The sequence below is a fragment of the Urocampus carinirostris genome, chromosome 8 (assembly GCF_059441175.1).
Source record: "Urocampus carinirostris isolate Australia breed hairy pipefish chromosome 8, RoL_Ucar_1.0, whole genome shotgun sequence".
In the NCBI taxonomy this organism is placed as follows: Eukaryota; Metazoa; Chordata; class Actinopteri; order Syngnathiformes; family Syngnathidae; genus Urocampus; species Urocampus carinirostris.
In genome coordinates this window covers 1,869,026-1,891,583 of record NC_142356.1, presented here as the reverse complement: position 1 = coordinate 1,891,583, position 22,558 = coordinate 1,869,026, and the positions used below count along the sequence as shown (strand labels likewise).

At 43.5% G+C, this 22,558-nt stretch overlaps 2 protein-coding genes across 2 annotated transcripts; one reads left to right on the top strand and one right to left on the bottom strand.

Annotated features, from left to right (window-relative positions):
- On the bottom strand, positions 1–10,887 carry rbm34 (RNA binding motif protein 34). The gene is made up of 11 exons (XM_088341276.1): positions 10,458–10,887; positions 7,518–7,662; positions 5,391–5,512; positions 4,265–4,469; positions 3,477–3,536; positions 3,360–3,403; positions 3,205–3,288; positions 1,016–1,085; positions 901–943; positions 715–833; positions 1–379 (listed from the first exon to the last, which is right to left on the bottom strand). Exons 1-11 carry the CDS (start codon positions 10,481–10,483, stop codon positions 170–172), a joined length of 1,128 nt encoding a protein of 375 aa, XP_088197402.1. The 5' UTR covers positions 10,484–10,887; the 3' UTR covers positions 1–169.
- Positions 10,888–11,099: 212 nt separating this feature from the next.
- Positions 11,100–22,527, top strand: tbce (tubulin folding cofactor E). Its single transcript, XM_088341275.1, has 15 exons — positions 11,100–11,544; positions 13,659–13,743; positions 13,821–13,976; positions 14,038–14,124; positions 15,536–15,634; positions 15,720–15,822; positions 15,878–15,954; positions 16,936–17,028; positions 19,323–19,452; positions 19,548–19,700; positions 19,792–19,930; positions 20,800–20,868; positions 20,964–21,023; positions 21,654–21,745; positions 21,833–22,527. Exons 1-15 carry the CDS (start codon positions 11,430–11,432, stop codon positions 21,923–21,925), a joined length of 1,551 nt encoding a protein of 516 aa, XP_088197401.1. The 5' UTR covers positions 11,100–11,429; the 3' UTR covers positions 21,926–22,527.
- Positions 22,528–22,558: the final 31 nt, after the last annotated feature.

Below are 22,558 nucleotides of genomic sequence, written 5' to 3'. Positions count from 1 at the left end.
ACCGGCTTCAATTATGGCTATCAAAGGGTCCCTTGAATTTCACAGATGAGACGTAGAGACGTTTTGAAGGGAAACCATTTAATAAAACATAGGACACACACCCAAATACAGCAACTTTCCAAAGTGGAGTTTACGAAGCACTCTCCACCAGCCACAAGATGGCGGCAGATCACGAGCGAGCCTTTTTGGGTCCCTTTTTCTTTTTGGCGGTTGGGCGAGCCGTCTCGCCTTTAAAACTCTGTTGCTGCTGCCGCCGCCGCTGGTAACCTTTGAGTTGCCTAGTCTCGGTACCGGTCTCCTTGGACCTCTGGACCCGGACGGAGCGGCCCCCCAGCGCGGAGCCCGCTAACTTCAGAGCCAGTTGCACCGACTCGCTCTTCTGACGGAGCGAAACATAAGTTTGGTCACATGACCCCGATTTTAGCGAACCCGCATTGGCTTCCTTGTTAGCTTAAGATGGGATTTTAAGGTTCTGTTGGTAGTATACCAAATCATGCATGGACTTTCTCCCTCATATCTTTAAGATTTCATTCCCCCCTATGTTTCGGTCTGGAGCCTTCGCTCTAAAAACGCTGGTCTACTCATGATCCCAAGAGCCAAGAAGAAATCTGCATGTTCAAGAGCGTTCTCTACTGGGGCCCCAGGGCTGTGTAACACTCTTCCCCCTGAGATTCAATCAGTAACCTCAGTGGAACCGTTTCAATCGAGGCTTACCTGAAAGAGGACATATCCGAAGCCTTTCCCCAAGCCCGTGTTCTTGTCCCGGACCAACCGGACGGCCTCCACGTCGCCGCAGTCCTCAAAGTGTCGTCGTAGCTCCGCCTCCGTCAGGTCTGTCGGGAACGCGGGGCCAATGAATAGCGAGCGAGACCGCGGACTTCAAAAACGGCCGGCACTCACCAAAAGAAAGGTTTCCCACGAAGACCGATCGCTTGTGTTGGTGCTGTAAAAAAACAACCTTTAACGAGGACGCCGTCCAATCGGATGGCGGCGAGGGAGAGGGGGCGGGACTCACGCTCTGGGTGCTTCGAGATCCGACGCGGTCCACGCGGATGACGAAATCTTTCTGGATTGCCGTGCCGTTCCTGAGCGGACGGAAGGGGCGGAGTCAGCCGGGGGCGGGGCTACGGGACGCATGGCCGGCGCCCACCACCGGAAGGCGCCGGAGGTAAGATCTCCATCCCCAGGCGGACCCGAATTCATAGGTCCGACGGCGAGCGCTAAGCCACACCCTCCACAGTTACTGTATCCACGTATCACACGGGGAGCAAATAGAGCGGCCGAAACAACAACAGCGAGGGACTCTACTCGCTATTCCTGATAGCATGGCCGAATCGTTTCTTCCTCATTTTGCAAACCTATGTCAAAAGTCAGTAGAAAAGGCTCTCCATTGTTATATAGACTTTATAAAACGAGCGGTGTCGTTTCCATTTGTTCCGAGTCTCTGGCGAGAAACATATGGACGTGACATCACGAGTACCCTATTCTCTCACTGGGGACTCACCGACCAGACAGCTGCGTAAATTTCAATTTACCGTATTTTCCGCACTATAAGGCGCACATAAAATCTGATTTAAAAAAAAAAAAAAAGCTGACTCTGCGCCTTATAATCCGGTGCGCTTTATATATGGATCAATATTGAATTACACGGTCTCGCAACTTAAGGTAAGCAGCCACCGACTCCATTTTTCGCAAACAAGAAGAAGTGCGCTGTGCATACTGGGAAATATTAAACAACGATTCTCTTTTATTTGTGCGTTTGTACAAAGACCCTGAAATGGCTCCTATTAAGAGACACGCTTACAACGCAGAGTTTAAACTCAAGGCGATCGGTCACGCAGTAGAACACGGGAATAGAGCAGCAGCGAGAGAGTTCAACATTAATGAATCGAACACGAGAGTGGCTCGAGCCGGCAGAATTAAGAGTCCCCCTAGGAACTCGCTAACTGAACAATGGTTCCATGGGTGAATTATATAAAACCCACTACAACGTTTTGCATTTTTCAGTTATTATGTTATTGCTTTACTGTTATTGTTTTGCACTTGTTGTTTTTGCACATTAAGAGTGTCACTATATTGCGATTGCACTTTTTAACGTTTAATTTACCAATGACAGTATCAGACGTTTTTTTGCGTGTTGACTAAATGGAGGAAAAGTAAAATGTTATGCCTTGCTGTTGTTCAAAGATGTGTCACGAAAATGCTTTACCTCAGAGAAAATAATAAAACAGCTGTTTATTCATTTTGGGAGTGAATGGAGTTGTGGAAAGCTTGTTTGTTATCTATTAATAAAGTTTGACTGACCTATCTGACTGCTTTGTTGACATTGCCTTTAGCGCGGCACCATCTAACGGTTGCATAACGTAACTACATCCACTACTGTAGCCAAGTCAAGTTAAGTCACATTTATTTATGACGCCCTTAATCACAAAAATGTCTCGAAGGACTGCACAGGATTACAATTACGAATTTGCACAATGACCTGATCTTAAACCAGCATGCACTTATAGCACCTTATAACACGGTGCGCCTTATAGTGCGGAAAATACGGTAATAAAACTTTTACTGCAAATAACTTTGATCCGGTTCCTATCGGTCCTCTGCACGTCGAGTGGATCTGGAGTGCGCCCGCATGCCTTAATCCATTTCAAACATTTCTTGATCTGGAGGGCGCCCGCATGCCTTTATCCATTTCAAACATTTCTCCATTTTTGGCTGAGGACAGGGACAAAGCTCACCGATCGTTCTGGATACCAATGTTTTAAGTGCCCCAGACACACTGTCCAACCATTTTCATACACAACACTCTACTTACAAATGTTTAAGGTTACTTAGCTACTTCCAGAACGAAATCAGTCCGTAAGCAGAGGTACCGATGTACAAGCGTGTGGATCACGTCGTCATCCTCGCGTTCTGATTGGCTGAGAACAAGCCCTGTCGGATCTATAAATCGATTAGTTCTGTTGGACTCTTCTCATTTCTCATCAATGAAATAACAGTCTACAAATGCACAATTGAATCATAAATAAAACACAAAGTCCACTTTGACACAGAATTGGCGTCCTTTGCACGTCCAATTGGCCCGTTAAACTTCGATCTACGATCACTAAGGTGTTCTTTTCCTCTGTTTTCTAACCAGTGCAAGTATTGGTTTCTCCCGGGTCTGTTGGACGGCCCGGGTCCGGCTTAGAGTCCCGATCTTACCTCTGCAAGGCGCTGGCCACGGCATCGGCCTCCTCGAAGACCACGTAGGCGTTGATCCTCTGCACCGAGGGGTGAGCTTTCCGCCTGCAAACAAGATGGCGCCGTCGGTAACGGGATCCCGCAAAATGGCGGCGGCGGTGGCGGAAACCACTCACTTGATGGCGGCCAGTTTGCGGGACAAGGATGGGTCCTCTCGCACCTACGGCCAATGAGAGTTGGTCACCTGAGCGTAGCCCCGCCCACTCCACTAAAAAATACCTTTTTTTCCTTACCAGGGATCGGAAGCGGATGGACTCGATGGCGCCGTCCTTTCGGAAAACCTGCTGCAGCATCTGAGGGGGGGGGATTCATTTGAGCCCGGGGGGCCGCTTGCCAGAAAGAGCGAGGGGAGAAAAAGAGAGGAGAGAGAGAGAGAGAGAGAGAAAGAAAGGGGGAGCGAGAGAACAGGGGAGATAAAGAAAGGGATAGAGAGAAAGGAGTAGAAAGAGATAAAGAGGGTAAATGAGAGAGAAGGGGAAAAGTATAAGAGAGAGGGGAAAAGAGAAAGGTAAGGAGGTAAAAAAGGAGAGAGAGAAAAGGAGGAGACATAGCGAGAGAAAGAGATAAACATAGAAGAAAAACAGAAATACAGAGATGAAAAAACAAGAAAGAGAACAGGAGGGTAAAGAAAAAAGGAGAGGAAGAGTACAACAGAAGAAAGAGGAGAGAAGGAAAGTAGTAGAAGAGAAAGAGAGAGAAGAAAATAGAAAAGAAAAAAAAGAGATTGAAAGAGCCGAGGGAGAAAGAGAAAAAAAGAGGGGTTAAAAAAAATAAACATAAAGAGAGAACAAGAGAGAAAAACAGACACACTGGAAAGAGAGTAGGGGGAAAAGATGGACCGAGAAAGAGATAAGAAATAGAAAAACAAAGAGAAAGAAACAATAAGACAAAGACAGAGAGAGAGAGGGGAACAGGGAAAGAGAGAAAAAATGAGAGATAAAGAAAAACAGAATAAGAGAGAGAAGGGGAGCGACAGAGAGAAAGACGGAGAGAAAAGGGGCAGGGGCGGCGGCCGTCTAACCTTCTTGGTGCAGTTGACGGGCAGATTCCCCACGAAGACCGTCCTCTTGTTTTTGATTTGCTCCTCTTGCTTTTGCTCCCGCCTCCGCTGCCGCTTGAGCGCCCAAGGCTCTTCCTCCTTTTCCGTCTCCGCCTTCTCGACGCGCCGTTTCATTGGACGGGCCGGCCGTCGCTCTTCTTCGTCGGCGTTCTCAAGCGCCGCCTCCCTGCACCCCCCCAAAAAAACACGACCACTTTTAAGGTCACAGTGACCTGCGGTATTCGCTTGTCGCCATGGAAACAGAACATAAAAACGTATGAAACTTTTTTTATAAGCCGCACCCTCAAAACATACAAACTAATGCCAGCTGCCGTTAGTCACGAGAAAAAAAGGAAATACAATGGCAAAGCGAAGCCACCGGCCTTGTTTTTAAGCAAACTACGTTTATTTTTCTTGATTTAATGCGATGTCAGTTGAGTCAGACGGACAGGAAACATGGCAACAATTTCAAATATTTACGAGCACGTCTGCAAAAATTCAAACGAGGAAGAAGAAAAAGGAAAAACAAAAAAGGAAAGAAAAATCAGCATGTGGCGCAGCAAGGATTGCTGACTGGTTAAAATGTTGTATTTTGGGATTTATGTTGTGTAATCCGTATTTGAATGTTAGGGGAAGTTTATTATTATTTTTCAGGGTATTGAGTTTTGTATAACAGAAAGGGTAAGAGAAGTACTAGTATATCACCACTAGATGGCAAAGTCTCACAGGTCAGAAAAGGGTGTTTGGGCCAAATCTCACAGGATCTCACGTGATTTAGTGAGACTTGCTCAATAATGATCCTCAGTGTCAACAATTAAATGCTGTCGTGCGAGACTGACATTTATCATCGATTTTGCAGATGAGGTAAAACAACAACAACAATAAAAATATACATATATAAAACAAATGTGCAACACCAGCTGGAGCTAGACCATCCACCTGAGTCCCGCTACAAGGACACAAAAGAAAAGAAAATAACTCGCCGGAATGCCAGGAAACAATTTCAAGCACGACCGAGCACCCGCATTAAAATGGAAGGCTTTTTCGAGGATTTCAAGCACCCGTACGAACCCGGGTTCCAATTGTATGTTGAGACACGCTTTTTTACCTTTTATGCAACTTTCGCTGCGCCGATGTTTGCACCTTTGACCCTTTCTTGCTCTCGGGCTGTCGGACGGCGTCCACCTTTACTTGGGGAACTTCCTGCTTCTTCTCGCTCACCTGCGGAATCTAGCGAAACAATCGCAGCCAGTGGTGAGCCTCTTCTCACAAAAACGCTCAACGTTCCGTTTTTTTTTGTGTGAAATGAAATGTCTCCGATATCATTCAGGCATGAAAAGGAGTAAGGCGTCCCAAAAGGGAGAAGGGTGTGTGGGAAATAGGGCCCAGTACACAGCTGGAGACAACGAAATATGGACAAGCGATAATGGATTTTCAGAGCCGATACGGACGATTTGAATGAAGAGATGGCCGATTATCGATATTTGGAGCCCATATTGGCTTGCTGTATTGAATCGTGCAAAAGGAAAGAATTTTGGTGATAAATTCCAAGACGACTTGAAAAGCTCTCCCAAACCTTTAACGGTCAATGAGATATGATTTCGACGCAACTCGCACTAACAGTGCAGGAAAGCAAGTAAGGCTTAGCAGCACTTGTAAGAAGGTACATGAAAACTTCTGATTGTTTTCCTCTGAAAAATCAAAATGTCAATACAACCAACATGGCTTAACAACAAACTTAAAACAAAAATGCATCGAACAGAGCTGGCCAATCGAAAAGCGTGAACACTCCTGTTTTGGAGACAGATTTACCAACTCATGTTATGGTAACAGCTCATCACTCAGCCTTCCACTTTAGCATCCTTTTTATGCTCTCTCTCAATTACACATGGTTGATTAACTCATCTAATGATAGATAGAGATAGCTAGATAGAGATAGATGGATGTCTAGATAGATGTCTCGATAGATAGATAGACGTCTAGATAGATAGATGTCTAGATAGACGTCTAGATAGATAGATGTCTAGATAGATAGACGTCTACATAGATAGATGTCTAAATAATGTTTAGATAGATATCTAGGTAGATGTCTGTAAAGATAGATAGATGTCTAGAAATGTCTAGATAGATGTCTAGATAGATAGACGTCTAGAAAGATAGACATCTAGAAAGATAGATAGATGTCTAGAGGTCTAGATAGATGTCTAGATAATGTTTAGATAGATGTCTAGGTAGATGTCTAGAAAGATAGATAGATGTCTAGAGATGGATAGATAGATGTCTAGGTAGATGTCTAGATAGATAGATAGATAAATATATGATAGATAGACAGATAGATGTCTAGATAGATGTCTAGATAATGTTTAGATAGATGTCTAGGTAGATGTCTAGAAAGATAGATAGATGTCTAGAGATGGATAGATAGATGTCTAGGTAGATGTCTAGATAGATAGATAGATAAATATATGATAGATAGACAGATAGATGTCTAGATAGATGTCTAGATAAATGTCTAGATAGATATCTAGATAGATAGATAGATACTTTATTCATCCCTGTAGGGAAATTCATCCTTCCAGCAGTATCCTTGTGCTAAAAAAATAAAAGATATCGGATACAAAAATACCCGATATATCGTGTTAATAAAGAGCATTTAAATAGTGTTACGAAAAATACACAGTCATAAAATAGGGTAATATGCAAATGTGGGGTGGGGGTTTAATGTGGGCCTTTACTCCCCAGGGTGGAGTTAAAAGCTAATATATCAGTTTCCACCTGGACGTGCTCCTCTAAAACAAGTTCACTTCACTTTTTACACCATCTCTGAATCACACAAAAGCTTTTCTAGCTTTTAAAAATTTCAATATTATCGGTGGTCTTGATTCACAGGTATGCCAAGAGTTAGAAGAACTGCCACTCTAACCTTATTCTTCCTGCGTCAGTGGCTCCGCCCCCAGCCACTTATCCGATCGTAATGCGCGAGGCGGGTAGCGTCTGCGACAGAGGGCAGGAGAGAGGCTCGGCTGCATCTGAGCCTTAATGACCTGGTTTTAAATTTATTCCATCGGCATGTCGAACAAATAAAAATGCCGATACCGATAGTCGTCCCGAATACCGGCCTGCCGGATAATCGGCCAACCTCTCATTTTCATGCCCGACCATAACAATTCCGATTCAAAGAGCGAATCGGGTGCGATTCTTTTGCCATTTGTCTAGCAATTTAAGTCGACAGTACCTGCGGCGCCGGCCTGAAGAGGGCGCTCCCGCCTGCGCCGGTCGAGGCGCTGCTGAAAAGGGCTGCCAGCGAAGCGGATTCCGGCCTTCCCTTTGTGGGGTTCAGGCTCCCCGAAACGGCGCCCACAAAGTAGTCGGGGGTCCCGCTGAGCACAGATAGAATACAGCAACAATCTTATTTCCAGCTTTTGACAAAATGTTAGAAATTGAAAAAAGTGTTCATCGTTTGCGAGGTTATGGAGATTTAAAAATACCCGGAATGGACACAAGGCGTGAAGGCCTTTGTGTGTCTGTTTGTGGTGTGAAACTCGAAATCAGTCTGAGTTTACAAGTACAGGTTTTAAGTACTCTACAGTCGGTCTGGTCACAATACACACTGCAAGGGTCTTAGTGTGTTCCGTGGTGTATGTCTGTTCTCTTAGCATTGTTAATAGATAGATAGATAGATAGATAGATAGATACTTTGTTCATCCCCGAAGGGAAATTCACATTTCCAGCAGCATCCCTGAGCTGAGAACAATCGAGAACAATCGAAAATAACACGGGAGCTGCTGGAGTGGCTGCCATTCGTGACGGCGCCGGAAGAAAAGATTCAATTTGAATCATGTACAAACAAACAATTGAATCATGTACAAACAAACAAACAAACAAAATATTCATGTTTCAATAAGTGGAGTGTTAATAAAATGGGGGGAAAATAATACTGATATAACCAGGTAAAACTAATTTTAAGTTACCTGTCCAAATGTATTGTGATGAATTTGTCCTCTTTGCCATTGCTGGTATTAGATTCGGTTATCCCAGCTGACAAAATGTATATAACAACATATATACAATAAAGATCAAAATTAGTAGAAAAAAATTGAATCGTTATGAAATAATAGCATCTTCACTGTTCCCAGTTCAATGACTTTTGATTGTGTCTATACTTTGGTACTACAATTGTTTTTTCACAAAACGACTAAAGGCATTTCACACAAAAATATATTTTTCAGAAAACGCACTGATCCAAATGATACAACAATGAGTGGCATGGGAGAAAAATCTTAGCTTAAGGCCTCTGCTGCAAATGCGGCCACAGGATAGTACTCGTCTCTCACACTGATGTGATTTTGGTTCATCCTTCTTCCAGCCTCCTCAACACTTCAGTGATTGGAGTGGCTTTCTTGACCATAACTTTGTCACCATGGATTTTCCACAGGTTCTCTATTGGGTTGAGCTCAGGATTCTGGGCAGGCCATGCCATCCGTTCAAGCAAATTCTTAAGCTGTTTTGATGTGTGTCACGGAGCATTGTCCTGCATGAGGACTGCAGGCTGATTGGGCCATGAACGCCAGTGAGGAACCAAGGAGGTTCTGATACACATTTGCATTCACTCGGCCATGTACAAGACGCGCTAAATTGTGACATTTCCCTCTACCATCTTTTGCTGGATTTTTTTTTCTTCCACTTTTAGGGTTTTAGTCTTTCCCCAATGTGTCACTGAACACAATGCTTCCCATCAGACCCAAATTGATTACATTACCCTGATTTTAGCTAACCTGCATTGGCTCCCTGTTAGCTTAAGATGTGATTTTAAGGTTCTGTTGGTATTACACAAAGACATGCACTTGCTCCCTCATATCTTTCAGATTTAATTTTCTCCTATGTTCCAGTCCGGAGCCTTCGCTCTGAAAATGCCGGTCTACTGGTGATCCCAAGAGCCAAGAAGAAATCCACAGAGGGTTCTCCATTCAGGCCCTGGTGCTGTGGAATGCTCTTCCCCTGAGATTTGATCTGCAACCTCAGTGGAAATGTTTAAATCTAGGCTTGAAACACACTTCTACTCTACAGCATATGCATAACCTATATTTTATGTTGGTAATATGTGTATTATTTGCCCTAATGTAGGTTTTAGATGAGGGGATGGTGTCATAAAAGTCTGTGGTCTGTGCAGCCCTTTGAAACTCTTTGTGATTAAGGGCGTCACAAATGAACATGACTTGACTTCCTTTCTCACTGAAGTGAACGCTGGACGCGTTCTTCTCTGTCCAAACAACAAAGATGAATCTAGCTTTTTGATGATTATTTTTTGGGTCACTAAAGTGAAGTCCTTCATCCCAAAAGCTCTTAAACAAGGGGATCCTTCCCATGATCGGCACTGAACTGGCGAGCAATTCCAGCTGCAGTGTGGAACCGATCGCCCATTGACATCCTCCTCTCTCGTATTTGTCTCCCGCGAATGACCAGCCTTCTTGAGCAACTTGAATCATGTTGTAGTTTTATAGAGATTCAATATATTTGAAATCACAGATTCAGGTCGATCAACTTGTCTTGCTATGGCTGATAGGATTGTCCCTTTAGTTTTCATCTGGATAATTGACGAAGACTTTCGAATAACTTTAGAATGGCCGACCATCTTCAAAAGTCAGTGAAACTGGCAGTTAAAACTCCAGTTGAATAGGGGTTGGCAGATAATCAAGGAAATTAGCAGAATTAACTGGAAGGCCCCTGAAAATGTTTTCTAATTTTGATCAGTGCTATTTTGGCAACATACTTTTTCTTTTTTTTTTCATTAAAAGGCCCTAACCATTTATAAATGTCGCAGTAGCATGGTATTGACACAAAATAATTTCCTTTAACTGTAAAGGATTGGAGATGGCATTTTTACAGAATGATTTAATTGATTGTAAATTGTTCTCTTGATATTCAGTTTGATCTTCAGTGTACGTGGCACTATGTAATATCGGTCTGTTACTTGTGGTAACACAGGTATGAATATTGTATTTGTTATCAAACTATCATTTGTTGACTAGGAGTTGATAGATATATACAAATATACTATTTGTTTTAGTTTATGGTAGATATATGTTATAGTTAGCTATTGTCTCATCCGGTAAACAATGTTTACTGCGTTGTTGTCAATTACAATTCCAATTCTAAAACGTTTCAAGAAACAAACCTCTCGACAACTTTCTTCTTCTTCATTGTGTACTCCGGAGGGCTTTAAAATAAAAATATACGAAAAAGGCTTTAAACTCAATAATATAGAAATAATAAGGAAAATGTAGAAATAAAGCAACTTTTAGCGATTCTTGTTTAGGACGCGTGTTTTAGCTAGCTGTGGTCCTTCGTGTAAATGTATCCGGTATGAAACGTTTTCCAGTCCATTGTCGAACTACTTTCGTTGTTTTTGTATAAACGACGGAAGCATATTTTCATTCGTTGGAATAAAAAATAACACATCAACTAAGAGGTGGTATGTTTGTCTTTAAGGTTGAATATTAAAAGGGGGTTCGTGATGAAGAAGGAACGATTCACTGTTGCCGGAAGTGAGCGATGGTGCCATTGCTTTCCTTTTCAAGATGTGTTCGGTATGAAACAAATGCCGTTTTCTACATCCACTTTACTTCTTTCGTGTTTTGAGGGGGAGCCATTCCGTAAAATGTGGCATGGAAAATAATAGGGAAAACCCATCATACTAATTAAAGAGATATTGTGTTCTTATTTTTAGCCCTAATATAAAGGGGAAAGTACTTTGTAGTGGAAACATTTTGGAACGATCCAGTGTTGCCGGAAGTGAGTGCAGTGGCACGCAGAGATGTGTTCGATGTGATACAAATACTGACAGGCACCCGGCTGCATTTGCAAATACCGCTTGACAAATCCACCTTCTTTCGTTTTTGTAAGGACCAATCGGTGAATTATGACACCAATAATAATGGGAAAAATAACACATGAATTACAGAAATAGTTTAGTAAGCTGGGAACCGTGATCATGTAACATGGTAAAGCGGAAATGAATGCATCAAGTAAAGAGCCCCCCGATGGCTGTTGCCGGAAGTGAGAGTGATGGCGCTTTCTGCTGATTAGCGACGCGTGAGTCTCCCGAATCTGTTTCTCTTCTCCCTTTTTGCTTTTTTTTTGTTCAAAAATGGTGGCAGAGAATACAGAAGCTGAGATTCCGGAAGATGCGCTGGGATGCCGGGTGTCGTGCGGCGAGCATCGGGCTACGGTCCTCTTCGTGGGCGCTGTCCCACCCACTGCAGGTAACTGGACCTAAATCTCACCCCTTCTGCTAAAATGGTCCCTGTTTCTGCCTTCTAGCGTACTGTTCTGTGATCTTAATATGTCACCACAGTGATTTTGAAGTGTTACAGCCTTTTTTTTCCTCTCAAGTTAGGGCGGAGTCATATTTTGGCAGGGGTACAGTCAGTGCTGTTGCAGCAGATCGTGCGCCACGGGTTACATATACAGCACCTGGTTTTCCCAGGCGGGCTGCCATTCGAGTACCGATTCAATTCAAACATTTGTTTACAAATGGAAATCCAATGTAACCGGGGTCTTATTGATGTTAGGAATTAAACAATATTTACAAATTTAGCGTTTACAAAATTGTTCGAATGAGTGATCTGACTCCATTAACCAAACACAAAAACTGTATCCTCCTATCAATGCGTGCTCGTTTTCTTAGTTTATGGGAAACATATTGACAAGAGACGGGCTTTTCCACACTGGGGCGAATTTATTTTCTTTTTATTATTTATTATTGAGTGAATTCTATCGAATTTTGCCGAATTATTATCTAATTAGTCTTGTCAAGCCTCCCATCTCTCGTTCTCCGATCTGGTCCCCTGTCTGTCTCTGCTGTCCCTCTCCATCTTCCGTGTTCCGTCCTTTTGACACGTGGGGGCATCGGCCCCTCCGATGGGGCGGGCTGACTCCGCCCCTGGGGCGTGCCAGGTGCCAACGTCACCTCCTCCTCGCCGTAAGACGCCGCCACGTATAGAGGACTCACAACAAGAAAGCTTATCAGAAACCTCGTCTCCTTTTCCCGCGTCACCCCTTGTCCTCGTTCTCGTTTTTCTGTAAACATAATTTTTGTCCAGGCCACACTGACTTTAAGCCTTCCCTGTGAAAAATCCCCACTGCATTCAGCAAAATTTAATTTGTATTATATTAAATCCCTTATATTCGAATAAATAAAATAAAAAATCCTTCATTGACAAGAGATCGCTGGTTACAACATTTCGTGAACGACGTTCAATCAAATTGCATCACGACTGTTGCAGACTAGAAATAAGCATTACAATTAAACTACTCTAGTACACTATATAAAGCCTACATGTGGAGAACTCGTCACGATCGTTAATATTATAGCGTTTAGCTACATAGGGTCTTCTCTGATGTTGGTGATGTTCGCATTCCTATTTCTTAGTAAACACATTTACAGCATAGTTTTTGCAAAGAGGAGTCCGATTTTGCATGGGAGCTACGCCCAGGGTTCATACGGGTGCGTGTTACATGTCGAAGTGTCCTTGGGCAAGACACTGAATCCCAAATGCCCCCAATAAGCAGGTCGGCGCCTTGCATGGCTGATTCCCTATTGGTGTGTGAGTGAACGGGTAAGTGTGAAGCACATTGTAAAGCACTTTGGGAGCTCTTCATTGACTTGAAATGCGCTATAGAAATGCAGACCACTTACCAAAGTGAGAGAGAGAGAGAAAGAGACATTGATTGAAAGTGAGTTAGTGAGAGAGAGACATTGATTGAAAGTGAGTGCGAGAGAGACATTGATTGAAAGTGAGTGAGAGAGAGAGAGAGATATTGATTGAAAGTGAGTGAGAGAGCGACATTGATTGAAAGTGAGTGAGAGAGCGACATTGATTGAAAGTGAGTGAGAGAGAGACATTGATTTAAAGTGAGAGAGAGAGAGAGACATTGATTGAAAGTGAGAGAGAGAGACATTGATTGAAAGTGTGAGAGAGAGAGAGAGACATTGATTGAAAGAGAGAGAGAGAGAGACATGTTATATGTCAAAGTGTCCTTGGGCAAGACACTGAATCCCTAATGCCCCAATAAGCATGGCTGCTATTGGTGTGTGATTGTGTGTGTGTGAGTGGGTAAGTGTGAAGCATATTGTAAAGCGCTTTGGGAGCTCTTCATTGACTTGAAAAGCACTCTATAAATGCAGACCATTTATATACAATTCTATTCTCACCAGTTGTGACCCAGATCCTCCAAAAACACACAATAAAAATAAGTGAAACAAAAAGCGATAGATCCAAATTATTGACTGTGAGGAGTTTGGGAATCGAACCCGCCACCTCTTTAAACGTCAGCATGCTAACATAAAGGCTCCGCCCTCATTTGTGTGCGTCAGGCCAATGGTTGGGCGTGGAATGGGACGATCCCACCAGGGGGAAGCACGACGGACTCCACCGAGGCGTGCGCTACTTCACCTGCAGGTAAGCGTCCGGTAGGGGCGCGGCCGGGGCTCGGCACCCCGCCCCCGCCTCTGATTTCCACCACTCTCGCCCGTCAGGCACCCGACGGGCGGCTCCTTCGTGCGCCCGTCGAAAGTCAGCTTCGGGATCGACTTCCCCACGGCGGTACGGCGCCAATACGCCGAGGCGACGGAGCCGGAAGACGTGAGCGTCTGGGGACGGACGCTGGAATGGACGGCGGTTCCGCGGCGCGGGTGAGTGCCGGGCGGGGTTGCCTTGACAACGACCAACCGACGTTGGATTTTCTTTGCGCAGCTTGGAGAGTTTACCCAGCGTCCTCCTCGGCAAAAGCTTAGTCAATGGGCCGGGAGAAGACGGGGAGATCCGCAGAAGCACGCCCGGTATCCTTTGGGTCGGGGTCATCGTGCTCCTCTTATTCAGGATTGCAACTACACACGGCGCCTATTTACTCACAGCAAGTCATAAACACAGTGACCGTTTGTGAAAACAAGCTTCTTTTCCAGACCAACCACACAAACAACCCTGTCGCCATCCTTTCTTAGTTCTTCACGACACAAACGCGGCAAAAATACTACTGCAAAAGTACTACGAGAGTTACTACACAAATACTACAGCAATAATCCAAAAATCGGCAGCCATGTTTGTAGTTTTTAATGTTTACGCCACATCCATTATCCCTCACCGCACCCGTCGTCCACTTTTGTAGTTCTCAGACACGTTGAGTCTCACCAGAGGCGTGTTCAGGAGAGTGATCAGACATGTAGTCTCTTGTTAATCGCTTGCCGCGCACTGCTGAACGTTTTGTAATCGCTCACTGTGATTGCCTTACTGATCCAAAATGGCCGACGACAGTACAATGGATTTCGTTCTACAGCTTGCTTTGAGCGAGTTGGCTGATATGAGCGACAGTTCGCATATCGACACAGTTAAGGTTATCCTAAACGCAGTGGAAGGGTCATACCTGTCTTGCATTGTTCACAAACATTACCAGGCAATGTAAGACGATATATTACATCGCCAACAGCACTCGTCAGGGTGAGATCCTCCATCTTCTGCACTGTCGACGCCATGTTGGAAATCAAAGTAAGCGGTCTTTCTCCCGTGATTACTCGGGCACGCGAGCGCTCAATAATCATTGGCCGTTCAGAAGCTAGCGATAGCTAGCGATAGCAATCGCTCACTCTCCTGAACACGCCTCAATGATTATTGAGCGCTCGCGTGCCCGAGTAATCACGGGAGAAAGACCGCTTACTTTGATTTCCAACATGGCGTCGACAGTGCAGAAGATGGAGGATCTCACCCTGACGAGTGCTGTTGGCGATGTAATATATCGTCTTACATCGCCTGGTAATGTTTGTGAACAATGCAAGACAGGTATGACCCTTCCACTGCGTTTAGGATAACCTTAACTGTGTCGATATGCGAACTGTCGCTCATATAAGCCAACTCGCTCAAAGCAAGCTGTAGAACGAAATCCATTGTACTGTCGTCGGCCATTTTGGATCAGTAAGGCAATCGCAGTGAGCGATTACAAAACGTTCAGCAGTGCGCGGCAAGCGATTAACAAGCGACTACATGTCTGATTACTCTCCTGAACACGCCTCTGGTATCCTTTGAGCGCCCCGTCGCCACATTCTGTCAGCCATGTTTGTAGTTCTTTAACGTTTGCGCCACATCCATTATCCCTCGAGCGTTATCCCTCGAGCGTTGCGTCACCACACCAGTCGTCCATTTTTGTAGTCTCCTTTGAGCATCCCGTCGGCCAGGTTTGTAGTTCTTTAACACGAACGGGCGTTCGCTGGCTGGACCTGAGCGCTTCGCTGCTGCGCTGCTGGGAGGACGTGGCGGCCATTGCTGGCCAGTTGGCGCATTTGGAGGCGCTTCAGCTCAGGTGGGCACCGAAACGACCGCCCCCGGCACCGCGGGCACCAAAATGGCCACCGCGCGGTCGCCTGACCGCCGACTTCCTCTGTCAGCTTCAACAGACTCCGCCCACCGGCGGAACCGACGACACACGGCCACGCCTTCCGTGAGCTGAAAGTCTTAACTCTCATCGGCTGCGAGCTCACCTGGACGCAGGTAAGTGGAAAGGCCGGGTTGCCCTGGTAACGGAGGCTGAGTGGGCTGCTTTCAGATACTGTACTGCGCCCCCATGTGGCCACACTTGGAAGAGCTCATCTTGGAAGACAACTGCATCACGCGACTGCAAAGGTAAACTGAGAAAATAAACTACAAAACGTACATTTTGCTTGCATTCTGAAAGAAATAATAATATAATATAATACTAAAATACTGCAACAGAAACACAACAAAAATACTACAACCGGAATATTGTGCTATAATACAAACATATTACCACAAAACCTCAAGTACCCAATATACTGATTCAATTCTGGAATGAAAAAAATACTACGACAGTAATACTGCAAAATCCTACTGCGGAACAGCTACAAGATTTCTACAAATATTCTACTTCAGAAATAGTACCAAAATACTACTACAGAAATATTTAAGACATACTATTGCAGAAATGCTAGAATAATGCTAAAAAGATATTGCTGCAGAATAATACAAACCCCTCCTGCACAATAGTACAAGAATTTTACAAGAATATGAATGCAGAAATACCACAAGAGTACTTCGATAATAATACTACTGCAGAAATAGGACAAAAATTGTACTACAGAAATAGTCCCAAAGCAATACTACAACATGTTTCCAAAAACGAATGCAGGAATAGCAAAAAATACCACCAAAAGGTATTTCTAGTAAAGTACTACAAAATTACTAGTGCAGAAAAATGACAAATCCTACATAAATAGGACCAAAAATATACGACTATAAATTCTGCGAGAGAAAAACTGTACTACAAAATTACTAGTGCAGAAAAATGACAAATCCTACATAAATAGGACCAAAAATATACGACTATAAATTCTGCGAGAGAAAAACTGTACTACAAAAGTACTACTGCTGATTTATTACAAAAATTCCGACACTGGAAATACAAAATATAGTAGAAAACCCGACTCCAGAAATACGAGAGAAATCCTATTCATAAACCCTCCTGCAGAAATACTAGAAGAATACAACTACAGTTATACTACTACTCCATAAATACTACAGGAATACTAAAGAAATCCTACTACCTTAAAAATCCTAGTGCCTAAATACTCTTGATTTGTGTTTCAGGCCTGAGGGCGTCCTGCAGGATCTCAAGGTCCTGAACCTGTCCAACAACCGGCTGGACCAGGACACTCTTCTAGAACTGGCCTTTCTCAAAAGGTCTGGCACCACAGACACACAACAATACAATACCGCGCAAACTACGGCCTGGCCCGAAACGAAAATGTGAAAAATAGCACTGCAATATATAGAGTTACTTCGAGTCTCTCTACTGTCTATCTCTTTCCTTTTCTTTCTTTCTTGTTTTCCTTCTTTTTTGGTTTTCCTTTTAGAAATACTACAAGAATACCACTAAAATCCTACAATGGAAATGTCAAAAGATAACAAAAATCCTACTGCAGTCATCTACTTGAATCAGACAATGCAAATACTACCAAAAAACGACATCCATACCACAAAGATCCTACCTTGGAAATACTACTGGAGAGATACCATAAAAATACTACATTAATACTACTAAAGAAATACTACAGTAATAATACAATAATGCTTCAATGTAAATACTACCACAATCTTCTCCTAAACACTGCAGTAATACTACTGCAGAATTACTTTAGAAATACTGCAGCGATACTAATAAGACACTCCTGTGGAAATACTACTACAATACTATTGGAATCCTAAAAAATACTACAGCAATACCAAGTAAGGGCTTGTTTATTTGTGATGCCCTTAATCACAAAGTCTCAAAGGGCTGCACAGACCACAGATGAATGCAAACCACAGAGTATGTCGACAGCATCCCCTGATCTAAAACCTACATGAGGGCAAGGAAAAACTCAAAAACCTCAACATGAGTTCAATGAAGAAACCTTGAGAAGGGACCGCTTTTTTGAGTCGAAGCAAATTTATTTTATTTCGAATTCATCGGGACACCACCAGTCTTGTAAAAGTAAACCCAAATAAAAGGGAACTTTCGCTAGACCGCACAGGCACACTAGTGTGCCGCGACCCAGTGGTTGAAAAACACTGCACTTGATCGCAAGGGATACAGGTAAGATGTGAAAATACATTATCACGAAAAAAACTACTTTGGAAATTCTTAAATCCCACGGTACTACAAAAAAATACTACAGCCAAACTTAAAATACTATCGACCTACTTAAAAGTTCTACAGTAATGATACAAAAGTCTTTCTATTTAAATACTACAAAAATCTTATCCCATAAACACGACAGTTATATCAAACAGATACTGCTGCAGAAATACGACTTACGGAAATGCTACCTTGGAGAATCAGTGTTTGTTGTTGTCGTTTTGTTTGAAAGAACCCAAAAATCATACTTTTGCGACTTGGACCTCGAGTTGCGAGTAAATCTCACACGATCTCTCCTACTTTTTCTGTACTTGCGTCCTTTTTTATATATGTATATACAGTGGAACCTGGGTTCTCGACCATAATCCGTTCCAGAACCCTGTTCGAAAAACCGATTTGTTCGATCGCCGAAATCATTTTTCCCATTAAAAATATGTAAATCCTTTTAATCCGTTCCAACACCCTGAACGTTTACCTTGAATGTTTTTCAACATAAAGCTAACCCAGGCTAATCGTACGTCCGCATTATCGTAATCCTCCGTACAAAAGATGACGCTAACATGAATGTTTAAAATAAAAAAATCAGGTCGTTTACACGTCATTTAGCCCCCGGGTCTCCACAACAAGTGGTGAGCGGTTCATTGCAAAGGGGGCTCCGTTCCAACACCCTCAAAGTTGGGCTCCATTGCAACAACCACATAAATCTAACCCAGGCTAATCTTACGTTCGCGTTATCGTAATCTTCCGTACGAAAGATTACGCTAACATGAACGTGTAAAAATAAAAAAAGGATATAGAATTATGAATAGGATTTCTTACCTTTGTGGTGGTCAGCAGAAGGCGCAGGTGGACCGCTGTTGCTTGCTTTTAGCACTCATTCCCTTAGCCACATCACTAGATTTCACAGCCTCCTTATTCTTTAGTATCGTACTGATCGTAGATTTAGCCATGCTGTATTCCCTAGCAAGATCAGACACTCGCACACCTCCTTAATATTTTGCTATTATTTTTTTCTTAAATGCAATAGTTGTACGCACTACTTTTCTTTTTTCACCTGTAGCAACTTTGCCGCTTGCACCGACTTTCTTCGGAGGCATAATTAAGGGCTAAAACACCCGTACGGCGCTCAGCATAGCACCCTAGCGTACGCACTCACGCATTACCGGCGTTCGAACTCCGATTTTTTGACGGAACAGCGAAGCAAGAATTTCTCCAAATTTTTGGTCGTACTCCCATTTGTTCCAACTGAGAGGCGTTCGAAAACCCAGGTTCCACTGTACTGCGTATATACTCCGTTCCCAAAAAAGAAGTTATTTTTGGGCTTCCCCCGGAAGTAAAGTTTGCGCTCGTGCGTCAGGTTGGAGCACTTGATCCTGAGAGGAAGCGGAATTTCCAAAATGAAGTTTCCCGACGTCGAAGCGGGAAGCACTTCCGCCATGTTCCCCTCACTGGAGAAGCTCAACCTCAGCCAAAACAACATTACTGAGGTAATACTTCCGAAATGCTGCAAAAAATAGATCTACTGGGGGGAATCCTCCCAAAACAGGCAGTCATTTTGAAAAGACGGGCTTCTGTCCCCTAGTGGTCTTCGGTGGACGAGCTGTCCAAGTTGGCGTCGTTGCGCCGCCTCTGGTGCGCCGGCAACGGATTGGCCAGCGCCGACGGCAACCCGGCCACGGCCAATCAGATGATCGTGGCCAAACTGCCCCGCCTCCTTTTCCTCGACGGATCGCGGGTGAGTCAAAAACGGCCGACGGGCGAGGAGTCAGCTCAAAAGAGTATGCTCGCGGGGCCGCTCCGTTCACGACGGGTCTCCGTGATTTCAGGTGCTCCCGCAGGAGAGGAGGGGGGCGGAGCGCGACTACCTGAAAATGTTCGGAGAGGATTGGCTGAGGGCCAGGGGGCGGAGTCAGCTCATGCAGGAGTTCGCCAATTGCCATCCCCGATACGGCGAGCTCGTCGAGAGTAAGCTCCGCCCGCCCAAGTACTACTACGGAAATACTGCTACTGGAATATTAATGAGACAACTCGAATAGTAATACCAGAATTAACTCCAGTTTTTCTACAAAAATCAGACTAAAGTAATACTACAAAAATATTGCTACAGTAATACTACAAAAATCAGAAAATTCTTACTACAGGAATATTACATCAAGACGACTCGAGTAATGCTACAAAAGTACTACTACAGAAATACTGCTACTGAAATATTAATAAGACAACTCGAGTAGCGATACCAAGATTGACGACAGTGATTCTACAAAAATCAGACTGAAGTAATACTACAAAAATATTGCTACAGAAGTACGACAAAAATCAGACTGTCAAAAGTCTTACTACATGAATATTACCATAAAACAACTCAGGTAACGCTGAAAAAATACTACTACCAAAAAACTACCATAGGAATATTACAACTAGACGACTGGAGTAATGCTGCAAAAATACTACAGTCTACATAAAAAGTCGTATTGAAATACTACAAAATAGAACTACAGTAATTCTACAAAAAAGTACAACTTCAGTAATACTACAAAAATCCTACTACAGAAGTACTACAAAAGCTATACTTCAAATACAAAAATCATTTAAAAATACTACTGCAGTGGTACTCCAAAGATCAAATTCTAGTTTTGCTAGAAATACTACAAAAATCCTACTACAAAAATCCTATTCTTCTACGAAAATACCACTGCAAAAATACTCCGATAATACTCAAGAAAAAAAATCCTACTAATACAGAAACATCATCAAAGAACAATAATACTACAAAAAGTACACACGTTCCCACTAGGAGGCGCTAATTAATACACACTGTCCCTTTAATTTTTCAGAACACGGCGCCCCCGAAGAAGGCGAGCTGACCAAGCGGCGGCCGTTTGCGCTCAAGAATCAGCTCTTGAGTAAGCCCCGCCCCTTCCGAGCCGCCATTGGCTGACGATCAAGCAGGGTATTGACAGGGTATTTTTCCCCGTTTCCCTCTCTGGCCACGCTGCAGAGCTGACCTTTGTGTTTAAGGACGAACCGGCTCGAACGCCTCTGGAGAAGAAGCTTCCGGGTAGGTGGCCGTTTTGAATTTAAAGTGTCAGTGTGTGTTATATTTAAAAATTTATATCATATATATATATATATATATATATATATATATATGTATAGATTTTAATTATAGGCAAAAATATGAGAACTATCATCTTCATTTTTTATTCCTCTTTCGATCTTTTTCCTGTCTTTCTCCTTTTTCATTCCTTTTTCCTTCTCTTTCCTTTATTTTTCTTGTTTTTTTTCTTTCCTTATTTTTTTCTTTTATTCTTCAATTTTTTCAACTTTTTTTTCATTATTCCATTTACCCAGCTTCTCTTTTCTTCTTTCCATTTTTCTCTTAATTTCCTTTTGTTTTATTCTCCTTTATTTTTTCCCCATTTTACTTCTTTCCTTTTTTTTTGTATTTTCTTCTTTTCCTTTTACCCATTTTACAAATCTATTTTTTCTTTCTCATCATTTGTTTTTCCCTTGCTTTCCTTTTTTTTATCTCCTTTTTGTCCCTTTTCTTTTGGTCTACTTATTTTTCTTTTGAAAACAAACAAGGTACTTTCCGGTCACTCTGAGTCTCCCTCACAGTATTCTTGGTCAAATATTACACGCTGTCCCTTTAAGAAACCGTCCTAAGGTAAGCTTTTCTTGTGCGCAGCCTCCATGGAGATCCACAAGGTCAAAGGGCTCCTGGCGCGACTCTTCAAGGTCACGGCGGCCGATTTGAAGCTGAGCTACACAAGCCCTAAGGTGCTAAGGACGCCCCCTGGTGGCGGGCACGCGCTGCGGCACCGGCCGGCGCCTTTTCGCGCTCAACGTTGTGCTTGCTTTTGGCAGGCGGCGGGGACGGAGTACCCGATGGACTGCGACCTCAAGACGCTGTTTTTTTACGCCGTGGAGGACGGCGACACAGTTCTCGTACGACGCTAGCTAAAACGCAACAATACACGAAAATTGAATCGTGCTTTTACACGTGTTAGCGGTAGCAACAAGCTAACGAGAGCGGCGGCTATGCGACAAGAGCTAGCTAACTACAGCCGGCAGCATCCAAGACAAACCTTTTCGTGTGCTAGCAGCACCAACACGCTAACCGCAACACCCACCTAGCTAGCGTCGTGACATCAGTAAACAGAAATCGACTCGAAACACTTCTTCGAAGTCTGTCGTTGCCGTGGCAACCCCATGCCCGCACCATCTTTTTCACGATTTAGCTAGCAGCAACGTCGACAACGTCCTTACACTAGCTAACAAATGCTACGCATGCTAAGAACAATTGCGAGAATGTCCAGAATCCAGCTCGCTCACTAGCTAGCTAAGCACGCAACAGTTTACCAAAAATGGACTGAAATCCTGTTTGGGTCGCTGTCATGGCAACCGTATCCATGACACCACTCATTGAGTGTTTGAGTTAGCAACACGCTAACAAGAGATCACGTTCTCTGTGATTTATGACAATTAAGGCTCCAAGAAAATAAAAAGCCTGTTTTTACTAAATAAAACTGGATAAGTGTAGCAGCAAGATGTCTGACGATGTCCGCTCTCTCTTTGTGTGTCAAAATTCTC

Excerpts from the sequence above, each read along its gene's own strand:
- tbce (XM_088341275.1), top strand. The coding sequence starts at position 11,430 with ATGGTGGCAGAGAATACAGAAGCTGAGATTCCGGAAGATGCGCTGGGA. Across the intron at positions 13,977-14,037 it reads ACGGCGGTTCCGCGGCGCGG|CTTGGAGAGTTTACCCAGCG; the intron begins GTGAGTGCCGGG and ends TTCTTTGCGCAG. Across the intron at positions 19,453-19,547 it reads GCCAAAACAACATTACTGAG|TGGTCTTCGGTGGACGAGCT; the intron begins GTAATACTTCCG and ends TCTGTCCCCTAG.
- rbm34 (XM_088341276.1), bottom strand. The coding sequence starts at position 10,483 with ATGAAGAAGAAGAAAGTTGTCGAGAG. Across the intron at positions 7,663-10,457 it reads AAGAAGAAAGTTGTCGAGAG|CGGGACCCCCGACTACTTTG; the intron begins GTTTGTTTCTTG and ends ATCTGTGCTCAG. Across the intron at positions 4,470-5,390 it reads CAGCGAAAGTTGCATAAAAG|GGAGGCGGCGCTTGAGAACG; the intron begins GTAAAAAAGCGT and ends GGGGGGGTGCAG.